Source organism: Athene cunicularia (genome assembly GCF_003259725.1).
Source record: "Athene cunicularia isolate RWA chromosome 9 unlocalized genomic scaffold, athCun1 chr9_part1, whole genome shotgun sequence".
In the NCBI taxonomy this organism is placed as follows: domain Eukaryota; kingdom Metazoa; phylum Chordata; class Aves; order Strigiformes; family Strigidae; genus Athene; species Athene cunicularia.
The window spans coordinates 25,559,924-25,577,652 of NW_020799110.1; the positions used below are offsets into that span (position 1 = coordinate 25,559,924).

At 39.9% G+C, this 17,729-nt stretch overlaps 1 protein-coding gene across 11 annotated transcripts in view; it reads left to right on the forward strand.

Moving 5' to 3' along the window:
* ZMIZ1 (zinc finger MIZ-type containing 1) overlaps positions 1 to 7,333 on the forward strand; it is a 307,061-nt gene extending 299,728 nt beyond the window's left edge. For all 11 annotated transcript variants that reach the window (XM_026855129.1, XM_026855130.1, XM_026855128.1 and 8 more), the window contains one exon: positions 3,323 to 7,333. In XM_026855129.1, the coding sequence (XP_026710930.1) occupies positions 3,323 to 3,430 (108 nt within the window). In that variant the 3' untranslated portion in view covers positions 3,431 to 7,333. The remainder of the gene's footprint in view (positions 1 to 3,322) is intronic.
* The last annotated feature ends 10,396 nt before the right edge of the window (positions 7,334 to 17,729 follow it).

Sequence of the window (17,729 nt, forward strand, 5' to 3'; positions counted from 1 at the left end):
TCTCTGGATGGGGCTCCTGTGTACTCCTCTAGATGCTGAAGCCATTGCAGTGCCTGAATAAGAGGAAGGACGCAGATGTGTGTGGTTCTGACTGCAGCAGAGCTGTGCCAAGTGAGCTCCATGCAGAGCCCTGCAGCATGCCCTGACCAGTGCAAGGGGGATCTGTACCGGCCAACCCCGTGGCACAGTCCCTGCTACCTGTGGCCAAAATCAGGCTGTGCCCACCCACACCTGCTTGTACAGGTAGCTCAGCAGCACAAGTTCTTCCTCCCAGTATACCACATAGGAAAATAAACAAGGACATCTTCTGCCTCCTTAGCTACTATGGAAGGCAGCTCACAACTAAAAGATAAACCTTGTCTTAAGGCCAGAAGTAATCTTCCACCTTCTACCATCTGTTCAGTGGAGTTGGAACTGAATTATCTGAGGTATCTCTCTGGTTAACCACCTACCTCCCAAAATACAAATTCCTGAGCCACTAGGATTAGATTTTTGTTTGTTGTGTGTTCCTGTATGTGTATCTTCTGTCTGTTCCAAAGTCTGCTGCTGCACAGTGTAATTTTCTTAGAGAAATGCTCACCTCTGTGCCTCGGATTTATATCTGTAATTACTGTTGCTGTATACTTACGTCTTCTATGTCACATACGAGGTAGCCTCACAGAGGAGGAAAGGGATTAGGGAAGGGATGGATGCTCCAGTTGCAGGAACAGTGCTCAGTGGAGTAACTTCTGTCTGAACCAGGCTGCTGCTGTTTTGCACAACACAGTCACATGCACATCCTTCGGGAATGATAGTTCATGTGGCAGTTAGAGTTCTGAACCCTTAAGGACCCAGTATGAGCAATATTAATAGGTGAAATAAAAATGTCTCTTTTTTTCTTCAAATATTTAAGAAACATAAAGTATGCTGTTATGGGTCAGACACTCATTCCTCGATGAAAAGCAAAGTAAAAAAACCTGAACATTTATCACAGTACCATGGTTATCACTGATGGAGGCATGCTGGATTCTTACAGGAAGCCGAAATTATCCTAGCTGAATGAGAAGGCAAGTGCTCTACAGCATGGGGAATATAGTTCTTTGAAATATCTGTGAGCTCAGTCATCATCAAGTGGATTATTTTAATCAGTTTAACTTCCAGTAGCAGTGCTGTGGAACCAGGCTGAATAAAGTCCCATGCAGCAAACTAAAACAAGGGACCATACCACAGGCAACTTGGTCTGCTCCCTACTGACACATCACGTTAATTCTTTAGGACTTCTGTGTGATGCAGTCTAAGGTTTAACCTGGGTTAAAGGGTATATCTTGTATAGATACAGCTGTAGATACAGATAATCTGCACTTGTCCCTCTGACAGCAGAGGCACAAGACTCAAATGACTGGTTAGACCTTTCAAGTATTTGCTTCAGGAGCACTGGGTGCACCTCTCCAAATTCTGCCCCTAAATCTAGCATGTTCCCATAGCTTCTGCCCCAGTCATTCCTCCATCTCTTACCTCTGCTCCAGCACAGCACTCTCACCACCCAGCATGTCCTTTCACACCAGCTGGGCAGGAGGCAGGTTGTGCTGCCTGGCCCTTGTAACCAAGGCAAGCCAAGGTCACCCTCAAAATTTAGAAGACTTCCTCTTCAGAGATACTGAGCATATTGTTTAAAACTTCCACCTTTCTAAAAAAACATTTTTAAAAAATCCTCTTATACAAGGATGAGTTTAGAGAAGTTATGTTGGATTTTTAAGAATCAGATTGTAAAATTGTAGGAAAACTTAAACCATTTCTGACTTTTTTACACATTTAGTGGGCCTGCAGTTTTCTTTTGGGCTTCTGTACTAGGTGTTCATGAAAAATTGCAGGAGCAGGTGAAATACATTTAAAAGCCTTATATCTTTAGTCTAGTACTATGACAATAGCATTTTTACCACGAATAAAAGGAGGCAGTATTTTAAGAAAAGCATTAATTCTGGGAGATTCTGTTTATGTAAACTTGCCATTGCATTTTTTTTCAAAATGGTTAGAAAACAATAAACTTTTTTGCATTTCATGTTTAGCTTATTGAAAAATATGTTCATATAACATTAGAAAATGAAGCTGCATTTGCACAGGAGTAACAGAAGCATATAAGTATTTGCTTGCTAAATGTGATGCAGTCAGGCTTTTAGTTTTATATTATTTGAAAACAGAACAACTTAAAATTAATTTCTCTTACCTACTATTAAGTTTGTTAAAACAATTGGATGTTTTTCTGTCTTTGCTTTAACACAACACTGAATATAAAGGGAGTTTGTTACAAACTCTTCCCTGCCATTTTTAATACATGACACTTCTACTTTTGACTAGAATATAGCAAGATGCCGAATAAAGCAGAAAACATTGCCTGGTACACAACCCAGGAGTTACCGTTTGCTTGTTAACTGTCAGATGAAAAAGAATCTGATGTTTGGGAAAACAAATTTTTCTGTTTGAAACACAGTATTAATAAAAATATAAACAAACCCCACACAGCTGTTGCTTTTGATACTTTTAAAACATTGTGGAGATTTGTGCACCTTCTGTTGGATGGGGTGTTATGCCCTTGGCCCTTTAAAATGTCTGGAATTGCATGTGATGCTGTAGTCGAATAAGTACTTCCAACCACTGTAAACACAGAAAGGACAAGGACTTGCCCACCTGCCTTGTCACTCCTCTCCCTATACTCCTCCTCAGTTGTTTTTTTTCTAGTTTGTTTGGGTTTTTTTTTCTTCCTGGGCTGGTTTTAACCCTGGACAAGTTCCAGCTCCAGCTCACTGCCTGAGAGCTTACATCAGTGCACAGAGGTGTTGGGGGGTGGCTGGGGAGTGCGGAAAGGACAGGGCTGCCTCTTTCTGTAGGGATGCAGGCTTTGGGTGACCACCACACCGACCTGTGTGAGTCAGATAGACCAGTCTGTGTTGATCGACCTTAAAGCTCAAATGGGTATTGCTCAGACTGCATGTTTCAGATTTTTATTCAGCGCTTTATCTGAAACTAACATAACGTAACAAGCACTTACTGAGTTTTTGTCAGCATTGCTAGACAGGAACTATACTTTGTTTATTGATGAACTTTGTGATGGGGAGGTTGATTGAGAAATGGTAATGTAACTCACAGGTGAAAACTGAGTAATGCAGACTCACAAACAAGTGGATTGTGCATCATCTTAGGATGTTAGGTTTGTGTCACTGCCTTCCAATTTATTTGTTTGTATTCATATGAAAGCCAGTTACCAGGAATGTGTGGCATTTAATCCCTTTTTTCTCAATTATGTTTCTGTTATCTGTAATTTTCCTTTTATCTTTATATTTTATAGCTGCTTCCAGAACTCACAAATCCAGACGAGCTGCTTTCATACCTGGATCCTCCCGATTTGCCAAGCAATAGCAATGATGACCTTCTGTCTCTCTTTGAGAACAACTGAAACCATATGTATTCTCCCATCCCTTTCACTTGTTCACACTTGTGTGGCTGCACAGCGAGGAATCTTAACACTCCTTTTCCACAAGAGAAGAAAAAACACAACTTGATCCAATGGTGCACTCCCTGCTTTCTTCATCTCAGAACTGCTTTTGTCAGCTTCAAAGACTGCGAAAGTGATGGGAGAAAAAATAAATAAATGCAGTAATCTCCGAGTCTGCCATGCTACACGTGACAAAGAAGCATAGACAGTTGTGCAGCTATTGGAAGCCTCATTTGTTGTTCATCCTCTAGAGAGAGAGTTCTGTGATAAACATAGTGTGAAGTATCTTGGCAAAAATGAATCTTGGCAAGGGAAGAAAAGGCAACAAAAAGGAACCGTCTTTAATTGACCCGTCTCAGAGTGTCCTTCCAATGTGTGTTCTTCCATTTTTTTTTAACTGTATCTCCCTCCATCCCACCTCCCCTCTGCCCTTCTCCAGCCACAGGTTTGTGTTGGAGTGATCGTCCTGGCCACACACAAAAACCAAAAACGTGTACAAAGCTCAAAAAAGCACAACTCATACAGTCAAGTGGCAAAGATAGGGAAGACATACAGGCCTGTCAGAGGGAGACAGCAGTTTAGCTAATGCGACATCAGTAACAGATTCCTGAGAATCTCCAGGCTGCAGTTGTGGGTGTTGATATTTCTGCAGGTGCAGGAATCTTAACCACCTCTTTGTGGAGGATTCCTCTGGCCAACACACAGATTGGAAACACCTGGGAAAAATTAAAAAAATAATGCTTGCAATGTTGAGGGATTTTTTTTTTTGGTTTGTGTGGTTTTGGTTTCAAAGTACTGTTTGTGGCTGCATTAACATCCAGCTGTTAAGATTGCTGTAATAGATCTTTTTGCCATGTATGTCATATGGAATGGAAAAGAGAGGGAGGGGGGATGCAAACCAAACTGTTCCTGATTATTAACTACAGCCTTCGGTGCCCCGAGTGTTTGTGTCAATATCTGTACTGCACAATACATAGAAAGACAACCTGGGTTGAAGGCAGCCAGGAAATATTGCAGGATGGAGGGAGAGTAACTTCACTATCTGCATAATTATTTTAAATAATCAGCTTGAGAAGGGGCATTGACGTTGAACAGACATCTTACAGCTTCATTTTTGTTTTGCTTTGCATTCCGTTTTTGTGACTGGTACAGATAGTTCAGCCTTTTTCTTTTCTCCTCCTTCAGTTTCTTTTTTAAAACTTTGGCTGCTGGGATGAGCTCTTTCTCCTGAAGGACTGAGCATGGGGAGAATAAGTAACTGTCAGTAGATTGCTACTGCCCTCAAGAGACCCTGCTGCCACAATATGTCTTGCCTCTGTGATCTGTGCTTCTCATGTGGTTGCTGCTCCTGCATGAGCTTCCTATTGCTTCTGTGCCCATTTCTGTGCTCTTCGTCTCTCTCTCTCTTTCTCTCTCTTATAAATTATGTACAGTAGCTGTGTAAGAAGTGCATGTGTGCCAACTTTGCCCTTGTCATGCAACATTTCAGCTTTTGCCCACTGTAGTTACTGGTTTTGGGTTTTTTTGTTACTAAAGCAAATTTGCCTCTACTCCTTTTCCTCATCCCAAATCCAATCAAACACCCTTTGTTTGCTCACCGCAATACATTTTAAACTGAAGTGCCAGGCAAAATTTTGTTTGTTCCTGCCAGTTTGAGTAGATCGTTTCCTAGCCCTCTGTGTTTAGTTTGCAATGCTGTAAATGGCATGCTCTGTGCTTACGACTCTGGATTTGCTTTCCTCACCAAAGTCATGTTTGTAAATTCTTTGCAGTTTTTGTTTTATTTTGCTCTTTTTGTTAACGTTTCCCACTACTGCTGTACATGCGTCATGATATATATATGCTAGTCAGCAGCACCTTGCTGTAGATATTAAAGGAAACGGTGGTTTAGTTCTTTTATTTTTCAGTAGGAGTATTGAATCTGTCAAACATTATGTAGAGATGGTCCCACACTTATATTTTTCCTGTTTCAAGTTTTTTTTAAGAAAGGCGCTGTTCATTATGAAAAATCAATTATTTTAAGAATTGCTATTGTAAATATCTTTGTGAATATTTTAGTATCGTCTTTGATAATATTCCACATTTTCATGATCTGGTTATACTTTTGCTGGTGTTTTTAAATACCTTGTCTGAGGAAAAATATGGGTCCTTTTTTAAAAAAGAAAATTGAGGGTTCTTTAACAGAATAAGGGAATTGGTCCGTTGTAGGTCATCCGTCGTCGTCCCCCTCCCCATCCCCCCCCCCATTTTCTTTTGATAAATTAGCCCAAATTTCATATCCATTTATGTGATGAATTAATTGATACATCAGGCAGTACCTGGACAATCAGGGCCCAGTTCTGTCATGGAAACATAATAATAAGTGATTGTCTAGGGAAAAAAAAAACCCAACTAACCGACTGATGTTCATTGACTCTGTGTGATTATGGGCTGGTAATGGCAGAGATTTTGTCTGTTTGCCCAAGTGAGCAGAACACCTAGGACCAGCTGTCTGAACAGGTAAAGATGCACTAAGGCAAGCAGCAAGTATGTAAAGTACCATATTTATATCACTATATTGGTGCTCTGGTCTCTGCAGCTGGGACACGGTAACACTTAGGGATGTTGGTGGGTGGGGGAGGGAAACAGTATAGTATATTTTATTCTGCTTAGAAGTATCTTTTTTGTTATGTAGGCTTGACAACCTGTAGAGGATCTCTGCAGAATGTTAAAGAAACCTTGGTGTAATACATGGTAATATGGTTGTGGTGTGGTGCTGCTATCACACAATTCCTAAGAAAGACCGTTCTTCAGTTACAGATGTGGTTTGTAGCCATTTTACTGTAGTAGTTTCCCCCTGTATTTTTGCTGCGTTGTTTATATAGATATTGAAGTCATTTGCAGGGGTGGCTAATAATAAACAGACTTTATGCCCTTAGAGTTTGGGTTTTTTGTTGGAGGGGGGAATTTTCTTAAGCCCTAGATTTGGGAATAAAGATTTTCCACTATTAGTTGGAACTGGTTGCTCAGAGGTTTTTTTTTAATTGATTCTATTTAATGTTCTACCCTCCACTGATTCCTGAGCAGCTAAGTTAGTCACCTGAATTGATTTTTCTCTTAAACACATTAGTATTTTAAACCAGGTATGTTAAGGATTGACCTTTTGCTAACTGGTAGTATTTAAAATGTATCATTTAAAAGTACCTGTTGGAAAGAAGGGGAAAAAAAACCCATAGATATTAGCAATATGTTTGGAGCAGTGTTTGCATCTGCTTTGTACAGTAATAGAGAATTAAAATGGGCGGTTGACATTTTTAATCTTACAGAAACTCTTGGTTTCTAAGTAGAACTTAAGAGAGAAAATAAGATTTTTACCCATCACCCAAATGTTGGACATTTGAGACAGTTTTAAAACTTATCTGTCATCTAAAATCAGGTACTGTATAGTGGAGTTCGTATGAAAAAGCTTCTAAATGAAAATTTAGTTATTTTTTTATCTGTTCACTGCCATATTAAAGTTTAGAGAAGAAAGCCTAGCAAATAGGGTAATCACAGTCATTTCTTTTAAAGCTTAATTATTATATTAAATTCCAGTAGTATTTTTATTCTTTTTTTTTTTGTTTGTTTACTTTTTAATTGTTTCCCTATGGAAGTTCATCTGGGAAAGAACCCACAGAGATCTACAGTTCTGCTGCCAAGACATTATTATAGGACTGACAGATACACGCCAGTGTCTGCAGCGGAGACTCAAGGGACAGCTGTACATATGTAAATGACAAATAGAGACATGTTAACAGAAATGCATTCATTTTCCTTGGAATGTGCATTGTTTTTATTTCGCAGGAAAAAAAAAAAAAAGCTTGAAGCTCCATCTTATGTGGAAAATGAATCCTGTTTGTTAGCATTCGTGGAGTCTCGGCATTTGTTTCACTTTCACTTCTGTAATATACTCTGATCCTTCGTTTTGTTTTATCTACATGTAATATTTAGCTTACGTGTACTAGTCTATCACCTGTGTATTTTTAGGGTGCTACAGAAATAATGAAGAAAAATAAGGGGATTAAAAAAAATTGTAACCAAATTCAGACTTTCTACAATTTTTGATATCACGATCAGAGGAGAATTAAAAAAAAAAAAGTACAATCTGAAGTAACATGCAAAAATGGCCATTGTCTTTGTTTGTACATTGTATGTACAGTACAATGCAATCATTTCATACTTTAAACTGGTCAGAAAAAATAATTGTGATTTTTAGTCTTGCAAAACTGTATGTAGTTAGATGATGTGGAAACCTAATATTTATCTAATAAATATGTATTCAGATGAAACCTGTATATTAGGTGTTCATGTGGTTATTTTGTATTTAAAGATCAAATTATTTGACTATTGCTAGACATTTATATACTCTGTTGTAACACTGAAGTATTCTCATTTGCTCATGTTAATTTTTTTTTTCCTAAATAAATTTGCAAAATTAAGGTCTGGCTAATTGGCAGCTGCTTTGTAAATTCTGAGTTTCCTTTTGAAACTACCTACTTCCCCTTTGCCCTCCTGGTTTGTGTTACTGTGAAAGTCAGTTGCACAGGATGTACCTTGTGAGGGAGCAGGACTTGCTGCAGGAAGGGAAGAGCATGGTCCGCCCTGGAATACAGGCAGGATAAAAAGACTGTGAATGCAAGTTTACTGGTAGGCATGGGATCACACAGAGAAAAGGCCCTGCCAAGTGAGGTATCGGTGACTTGCCACTCAGTACATGAAGCACTGTGTATCATGTAAACAAGTAATTGCTTTGAAATGAAATCTTTGCATGATATGAGTAACAGGAAAGGAGGTGTTGGCACATGTGGAGGGAGTGAAATTAGTGACTTTGCAAGATGACTAAAATGAGATGTTTTTTTTGATTGATCTATCTTTAAAGTTGAAGGACTTTGTTTCAAAATGCAGCCTTTGAGTTACAAAGTCTGCTTAACTCATCTGCCTGTTTAACTGTAAACAGATGGAATTGTGATGCAAGGAATACACACGGAGTCGTATCAACAACAGCCGCTGCATGCACAGTTCCTGTCCCAGCAGAGTTCTATGCCTAACCTTAGCCCTGATCACAGCTGCCCATCACTTTGTGTCTGAGTATTTGTTTTTACAGAAAATTACTGAGTATATCTATATGGCATTTGAGTCTAAACCCACCTTTGAAATGCAAATACATAGGAACAACCTAACCATTTCACAATGTGAGTATCAATACAGGTATGTAATTAAGATACAGCAATTACTCCACAGCTCCACAAGGACACAAGTCCTTATTGTTGGTTGAGATACAAGTATATATACAGATGCATATATACTATATATACAATGAAATGTAGACTAGAGATTTGTTTTCTCAAAATTGGGGAAAATTAATTTGTTTCTGACTCAACTTCTGCCTTCCTTGCTGGCACTAACCACTAAAATGGGCTTTGGGATAACGAAATAAAACTGAGTTACAGTGCATTCAGTAGTGAAACAGAAAAAATATCCCTTCCAGCCAATAATTAATGACTATTTTGTTCTTGGTGTTCTGTTTCCCTGGAAGCTCCCAAGAAGCATCAGCAAGACACTGTGCAAACCCACTTTGGCACTGTACAAATGGAGAAAAGTATGAAGAGCTCAGGTGATGTCCTTAAGCGCTGTACTTTTTTCAAGCTTACTTTGAAGTCTGAGGAGGCTACAACAATTCTGAAAGTGGAGTTTCTCCCAGATGTCACCTGAGGACCCAGGATATGTATGATGTGTGTATCCCGCTGATGTTGGTGTCTCCCATCTCACATGCTGGGAGCGTGTTCTGTGCATTGTGCACTCTGTGTGTGCTTCCAGGTAGCGCCTACAGGAGTACCTGTCTGCGACTTCGCTGCTTATCAATTCACTTAGCAATTGTTGAGCAACTTCACAACACTTACTTCCCTACAATTTTTCTCTACTCTTCCTGATCGGTATGGATTTTGGAATCACACTGTTCGGTGGTGCACTTCGTATTCTGTTTCCATGCACTTTATCATGCCTTTTACAGGACCAAGAGACTGGAAACAATTAAAAACATGGAAGAAGGAACCCCCATTTGTTTTCTGCTTGGACAGTGGGGATGGGACTTCTCTGTGTAAATAGAGCTTGCTTTCCTTTAAAGAAGTAAGCTAGATAACATATAAAACAGTTGTACAATTCTCACCTAATAAGCTATATACAATGTTCTCATTTGTGTACTTAGTCTTTTATTTGTACATATATTTAACCAGAGCCCACTTCCCTCTTACCTGTGTAAATTCCAAGTCTGTATAAATCTTCCTGTATTGTGAACTTCCAGTCGTGAACCTTTATTTTTTACAGTTTGAATTATAACGAACATGTAACCTTATTACAGTTTTCCAGTTTCTGTGTCACTGAAATCCTGCTGACTCTATGTGGGGTATTACTCCTATTGTCTGTCCTTGTGTCAGTGCACTATTCACATTTGTTCTCTCTCAAAGGAACACAGCATTTTTCTTGTATCAGACAGACCTGTGAAATCTGCTGAGGTGTCTTGTATCTAGCAGTCTAGAGAATTTTCCAGGAGAATGTAAAAATAGTCGGCAAGGACCCTAATCAATTTCATTTGTAAAGCAAGCAGACAACAAAAACTTTATGACTCCTACAGGTGTTAGCAAACAGCATGGTACAGATGGATTTAACTGGTTTGTTTGCTACATAGTTCATCTGCATTTGCAGAAACTCCTCGCCTGAATCATAATAACTGGTTTTCTGCTATTGAAATCCTTCTGTTAAAAACCTTCTATTTTCTAAGTGTGTGGACTAGATGAGATTAAGCTCTTTCCCCTTTTTATTGAGTACGTCTGCTTGGTTTGTCCTGTATCTTTCCAATTACTGAACTCAGGTATTTTTTGATAGATACAGTTACACACAGTAGTTAGCTTCCCTACAAACACTAGTATCTACCGCTTTTATATACACTGGTTTCTCTACACTTCTTTGGCTTTATTAGACATTCTAAGCGGTTTGGAATTACCAATTCTGTTTTTGCCCTAGGTCAAAGTTTTGACCAATTACATTTTTAATTGAATCTTAAAAGCTAGACTTTCCTGTTTGTCCACAGTTGTTTCATGATACTGTTTTTTTGGACTTTGTTGAACTCTCTAGAACATTTAGCTTCATTTGTCACCTTGTTCACGGATCAGCACACAGAATATTATGAGCATGGAGACAGTTGTAAACTTTAATACTTTTTAACTAGTCAAACACCAGAAAAAGTTATTTTTTTTTTAATAGACTGATTTTAGGGGTGTATTCTTCTTTTTTTTTCTTCATTTGGTTTGAAAAAAATATTGAAATACTCCACACTCAATTAAATGCTGGAGTTGAAGTCTTATTAGCGTTTTAATGCATATTTAAATTGATTCAAGTTTTCACCAACTGTTCTTCCATTTTAAATTTATAATCAGTGCTCATTTTTCCTTGTTCTTTGCTTCTGTATTTCTCAGAATGTACATTTTGTACATTTTTAAGACATGCAGAAGTCAGTGAATTTTGGACATACCCATGTACCTGTCAGATTAGCTGTCCTAGTTAGTGACCAGTGAAAATACCCAGTTCATAAACTTAGGCAGAGTATGCTGCTTCACAAGAAATGCTATTTGGCTAGCAGTTTTCCTTTCTAAATTATGAATGATGCTCCCTCTGGGAAGGAGCATTACCTCTATATTCCACTATCAAACTGGTGGTAAAATGTGCAGTAGTGACACTGAGACAGAATCAAAAGTTAAGGAAACCTAGATTCTGAACTCCTCTGAAAGCTGATAGAAATTATTGACCCTAAGCTTTTAAGTATTTCAAAAATACTTAAAGTAAAATCCAAAAATTATGTTCTTCGATTGTAAATGTGACACACGTTAATTTACACTGACAACTTCTTAGCTCAGTTGGTGGGATATTGTGTATTCAGATGCTTGTCATGTGCCATGATGTCATATAAGTATGTTGTAACGTTCCATACTAGCTAATGCAGTAATGCTGATGTATGCTGATGGTAAGCAGTACTTTCAGTAGGGAAATGGCAAAAAAGCAGAAAGGAATCTGATAGATTCTGTATTGTGAGGTTGGTTCCAGCAGAATTGTTCATTAGAAAAACTGGTGGAATTTTTTTAGTCTTGTTACATCTGTGGACCTTTAATTTCTGGGTGATTCTTGTTCAAACTGCTGCTGACTATTTTTAGCTTTCAACTCCAGTTGTGAAGTGCAACTAAAAAACATGTCTCAGAACTATTATTGTTGGGATTAGTTTAACACAGACAGGATAATTCATTTTGTACAAGGTACAGAGGCAGATGTTACCTCAAAGCGTCATTGTTCAGAGTTAGACACAAGACAGATTCAAGGAAAACCCAAGGCTTTACCAGGCAGCTAACTAAAGCAGAGCTCTTGAGAAACAATGTAGAGAAGAAAGGTCATGAAGACATGACAATGTAAGGCAAATAATTGTGTAGAAAGCTGTTAAGTACTGGGGGGTGGTGTGGGGTGGTGTGTGTGTTAGATCAGAAAAGGGAACATACTGAACCAAAGACCCATGGAAAAAATAATTCCAAAAAATCAAGTACTATAGCAGGGATGAAGAATGAAAAACATATCTTTGGGAATAGGGGGTGCTGATGGTGATGTGCTGCAGGTCCCACACAGCCCTGTGCCTCTGTGAACACTGCAACCATTTCCCACTTGAGTTGCAAGTAAAAGTAACCTCTAAAATGCATCTGAACCTAGAATGTCGTATTACCATCCTGTCAGTCTTAAAATGCTAAATGTGTGCTGCTGTTCTCCTTCCTTTCACCTGGCTGCATTTTCTAGTGTTCTTGACAGTGATTATAGGAAGTGTCTGTACTCCTCTGGTTTTGGTTTTACCAGTTATACATCAGTTATATCACAGAAATGAAACCTGGTCAATGCAGTCACACAGCAAGAGAAAAGACGAGGCATGGCAGGAGCTGGTAGTGGTGGGAAAAGAGATGTGGGTTTCCATGCAAGTAGGTGTTGTGACAGCCTCTTGGGATGGAGCGGGGGGCAATGGGGTGCTGACTTCCACTCCCTGGGAAGGAGCTGCTAAGTGTCTCCTCTGATGAGTAATTCCTGCGCAGTTCCGTTTTCAGTAAGATCATCCCAAGCTTCAGGCTCGTCTTATTCATACAAGATGAAGTAGCATGACTAATCAATTCTACAAGTATTTCTTGTACTATTACCTTATTACTTGTTCCTCAGACCAGAGGTGGTACTTCACAGGTAAGTAAACTGAACTGATCCCTCTGTTATAATTGAAATTTCTGTTTTATAAGATAGAAAGGCTCCTGTAACTTTTGTTGTATCTAATACTGTTTTGTAAGTATGCAAAGCATCTCCCCACCTACCCACAGACAAACACCTATCTGGACATCCTGAAGCTTTGTGTGTCCACTGGGAATAATAGCTGTATTTTTCTTGTAGCCCAAAACCAGACATTCAGAATGTCCCACGGCCTCACCAGGCTGTTGTGATCTATCCGTAAACATTCATGGACCAGCTGTAGTGGTGTATGGACAATCTTCTGGGAAGCTGCAGGCAGCTGCAGGGTGCCCTGGGCACTGCATAAAGGCGCTATGTAACCTGACATATTAGCAGTGAGTTTCCAGACATTATGCAGGGAGACTGAGTAATGAATTCCAAGCAAGCAATGTCACTCAGAACTTCTGAAACGAAAATGCTAATCACAACTGCAAAGAGCATGAGTGGATTGAGGTTTTACTTGTATGACTATTTCTAGGTAATTGGTATGAAGTCATGGGGGGGAACTCCTTTATGTACAGCATGTGCTGGAGAGAAGGTTCACATTGTGAGCTGGGTTACTACAAGTTTCTAAGAGGAAACCTTGATTAGGGGAAATGTTTCTTAGCATTTTTTTTTCTTTTTATCTCTAAATGTACCTGCGTGGCTACTTCACACTGCAATCACTTTATATAGTGGCAAGGCCTTTCACCACCTCCCCCACTCTAGTCCCATTCATAAATAAATGCATAGCACAGATACAGATCACAGAAATCCTTTCCATCTCTCAACTGATCTAGCTTGGCCAAAACCTTGAAGAAAAAATGATGCTGAGTGTTTTGAAGTGCAGCACATCCAGGCCGTGCAGGTAGAGGGTGAGAATGCCCACTGCAAATTCCTGCTCTCCCCACTTAAAATCAAGATGAGTCCCTGGATGACCTCTCCCTCTACTAACAGTCCAGATTAGCAGAGTCCTTGAGATAACTACATCCCAGATGTGCAAGGGTTCTTAAAATCGATGTTAAATTCAATAATATGGTAATTCCCTGTATACCAGTGTCAAATGATTTCATGTGAAATCCACTTAGTAGTTTGCGGCAGTCTCTATCTGAGTTTTTATTTGCATGGTCTAAAGCCCCATGAAGAGCGTATCAAAGTATGCCACAAAGATGAGTTGTATGTAGTTGCGTTCTAGCAGATGGTAGGCTGCAAAATGCAATCTTGCCACAGCTGCCAAGATCAATCCAACAGCAGCAATCCAAGACTGAATAATACAATTAACCTGAATTCCTGTGTCACAAACAAGTTGGCATGCAGTTGGACAGTTAGAATCAGGAATGTGTATCGCCTTTTTACCAGTGCAGTGTCTGTCCACTTTGAGGTTAACACCATCTCAAGCCTCTTGAAATCAAAATCACCAAATTTAGGTAATGTTTTAAGCATTTATTCCTTCCATTTCATTAGAAGAGTCACTTAACTGCAGTTGTGGTTTCCTGTCTATCTTGGCACATTGGTAGTAATATTTACTCAGTTACTTCATAGTCTTGTTTATGAAGACTTAAATTGTAAGCAATGTGTCAATAGGAAATACTGTATCATTTAAGGTTCTTTTTCCTATGCAGGAATTTCTCTGCTAGGACATAAGAAGTGTCCTTTAATAGGTGTGTTTCTTAAAATACCTATTATATCAAAAGGATCCTCCTTGTTTATCCATCTCCAATATTGGCTTTTGGGATTGGGGAAAGGTAGAGAGAATGATGAGTTTTGTGGGGTGGGTACCCACCTCGCTGCTGGCTCTGCTACACTGTTGCCTACCGTGTATAGTGCAGGGATGCCAGGTGCACACGTTTTCTAGCCAAATGTATTTATCTCCTAGCCAAATGTTGCAGAATTTCAGTTATGAATATATCTTCAAACAGATGAGTCCAAAGCTCCTCCAAAATAATTTCAGTTTACTGAGCTAGCTTTAAGCTTCATTTGGTAGTGATCCAGGGTGGTCTTTGACAGAGTTTTTGCAGCATTTTTTCAGTCCTTCTTGGAAAGTGACCTCTGTAACTCACAAGTTCCTAGTCATACTATCTGCATGAGTTTTAATTCACCTGACTCTGCAGGAGTAGACCATAGTGAGTGATTCAGTAGCTTTATTGCGTAAGCCTAGAGAGAATAATTCAGTCCATATTCCCAAATAAAAAAAGTCCCCACTTTGAAAGAGAGTTGTTTTGCCTTCTCACCAAGGCCTGCAAATAAGGAAAACTGCACTGTTTGCTCTACCAATGACGCCAGTGAACTCTTAGCAAAACAGTTCAAAGCTGTTCTGCAAGTGTGAAATAAGATGGTATTTTCTTTTGCTTGTCTTTTTTTTATTAAATAGTATATCCTTCAGATTCAGAACTGTCTAGTGGCTACTACAATTAAAACAACATTAAAAAGAGTGTGATGGTTTTTATGGTCACTACAGAATAAGCAGATTGATGATTAGAGTAAGTGAAGTTATCATTTCCTAAAAATGGACTTGAAGCTGAGAGGATACGACAAGGTAACTAGAAAATGCATACTGATTTAGCTACTATTAAAAAAAACCCCAAACCAAACAACCCACAAACACCACCTTTAGATGATTAGTAAAGGAATAGAAAAACCAGTATGGCACTCTATGTAAAAAAAGTCATTGTTCATCTCTATCTTAGATACTGTGCAAGGATCCCCTCATCTCAAAAACATTCATAAAAGCAGAAACAGCTCAGAGAAGGGCAATAAAGCTTATCCTAAAGACATGGAACAGTTTTCTTACAAATAATAATTGAGTTGGCTGTGACTTTTCAGTCTTGAAAAGAAATGACTGAGAGGAGAAAAGATGTAAGTCCAAAATTATGCACAGTACGACAAAGATGGATACCAATCAATTTGTCTCCTTCAGTACAAAAAGCAGGGTACATTAGATGAAGCTAATGGGAGCAATAATCCAAACAAACAGATTCTTGATGCGCTGAGCAGCGGGCCTGTGGAAGGGCAGCTTCCAATTCATTGCCAAGGAAGCTGCTGATGCTACGAGTTAAGGTAGGTTCAATGAGCAGGTAAGTACACAGAAAAAAACCCAGAAAAGATTACTACATACCAAAGTCGCATCCAACTTGGGAAGTTCTCTGAAGTAGAAGCAGTAGGAGGTTGAAAGCATACTGGCCTACAACAAGTTCCTCCCCTGTTTCCACTCTTCCTTAGGCATTCCTTTGAGACAGAATTTGGTACAAGATGGATCCTTTGGCATAGTCTAATATGGTTCTGTGGTTATAGAGCACGGTACATGCTATAGTCATCCCTACAATACCACCAGTTGTTTAATTGCTATCTGAAAACTCTTAACTTGCTAAATTTATCCCTGATGTCCTTCCAGTTAATGGGCATGAAGTATGGGTCTCTCTGGAGTGTGTGCCTGAAAAATGGTGTTCATCTAGGATTTCTCAGTGATCTGTAATTGTACATTGTGTAGTTCTGACTTGAACTCTGTGGTCAGAGCAGTGCCTTGATTGACAGCTTTCAGATGATACAGTGAATGTCACTGATTAAGTCACTTCTAGATGCTTGACAACACAGAACTTAAGCAGGATTGAAAGTTTGCTGTTCCTCACGTTGGGGCTGGTTTTGTGTGATTCTGTCATACTGTATTACATGGCTCATTACTCTAACCTTCATTAGAATAACTTAATTTATAATACAAGGAACGTGAAAATTACAGGCATGTAACTGCTAGAATCACCTTTGGTTTTCTTTTTTTGATGAATCACTTTAGGAGTTATTTTACCACATTCAAGGGCTATAATATTTAACAAGGGTAGCCTGCAGTACTATAGATGAATGCTTATTTAGTTTTGATGCCTTACTGTCTTAAAATAATATATATAAAAGCATGCACCCTTTCTGGAAATATCTTAATAGAATCCTGTTTCCATCAGGGAAACTGAAAGAGCAGAGCAGGCAGACAGAATGTCATGTATGTGCATGCATTTTTGCAGAGTCTCAGCTGTCCAGTTTCCCATTAACTGCAAGGTTTATCATAAGTGAAAAGAATCAGGTGTCCTGTGTGTCCTTTCCTTCAGGTGTAATGGGTATCCTGGGTTTGAGTAAGTGGCGGGGATTTTGGTAGCAGGGGAGGGGGCTACAGCAATGCCCCCTGTGAGAAGCTTCTCAAAGCTCCCCCAGCTCCAAGTCAGACCCGCCTTGGCACCAGGGCCAATTAGCTGTGCCTCTGTGGTAACGTATTTAAGAAGGGGAACCTGGGACTAGCAAGGAGAAGTTGTAAGAACATCTGTGCGAACACTGAGGTCAGTGGAAGAACAGAGGAGAAGGAGGGGAGGTGTGCTGGTGCCTAACACCCTCGTATCCCATGGTAGGATAGCAGGGCCCCACCACCGCCACCCATGGGGGTCTGTGCTGGGGCAGATGCCCATCTGCGGCCTGTGGGGGCCCCACACCGACCTAGGTGACTGTGCCCCAAGGAGGCTGGACCCTGTGGGAAGAAGCCCCCGCTGTTGTCGTTCAGCACTGGGAGGATTGCAGCACGTGGGGGTGACCCACACACCTGTGGGAGTGGCTCATGTCAGAGCTGGTTTGTGGAGGACTGTCTCCTGTAAGAGGGGGACCAGGCTGGAGCAGGAGAGGAATGACAGAAGTTCCCCCTCCCCGAGGTGGAGGAAGCGTCAGGACTGACTGCAGCCCCCATTCCCTGCCCCCTGTGCCACTGGTGGGGAGGAGGCAGAGATATCAGGAACAAAGCTGAGCCTGGGAAGAAGCGAGGGATGGGGGAAGGTGCTGTCAGGAGGTGGTAATGATTCTCACGCTCTTCCTCTGTTACATGGTGGTGGTGGTATTAGTGTCTGTATTAAATTTATGGTTTTTTTCCTGTCCTTATCTTGATTCCCAAGCCTTTTGCTTTACTTTCTCCTTCCTGGTGCTGGGGGGGGTGGGGGTG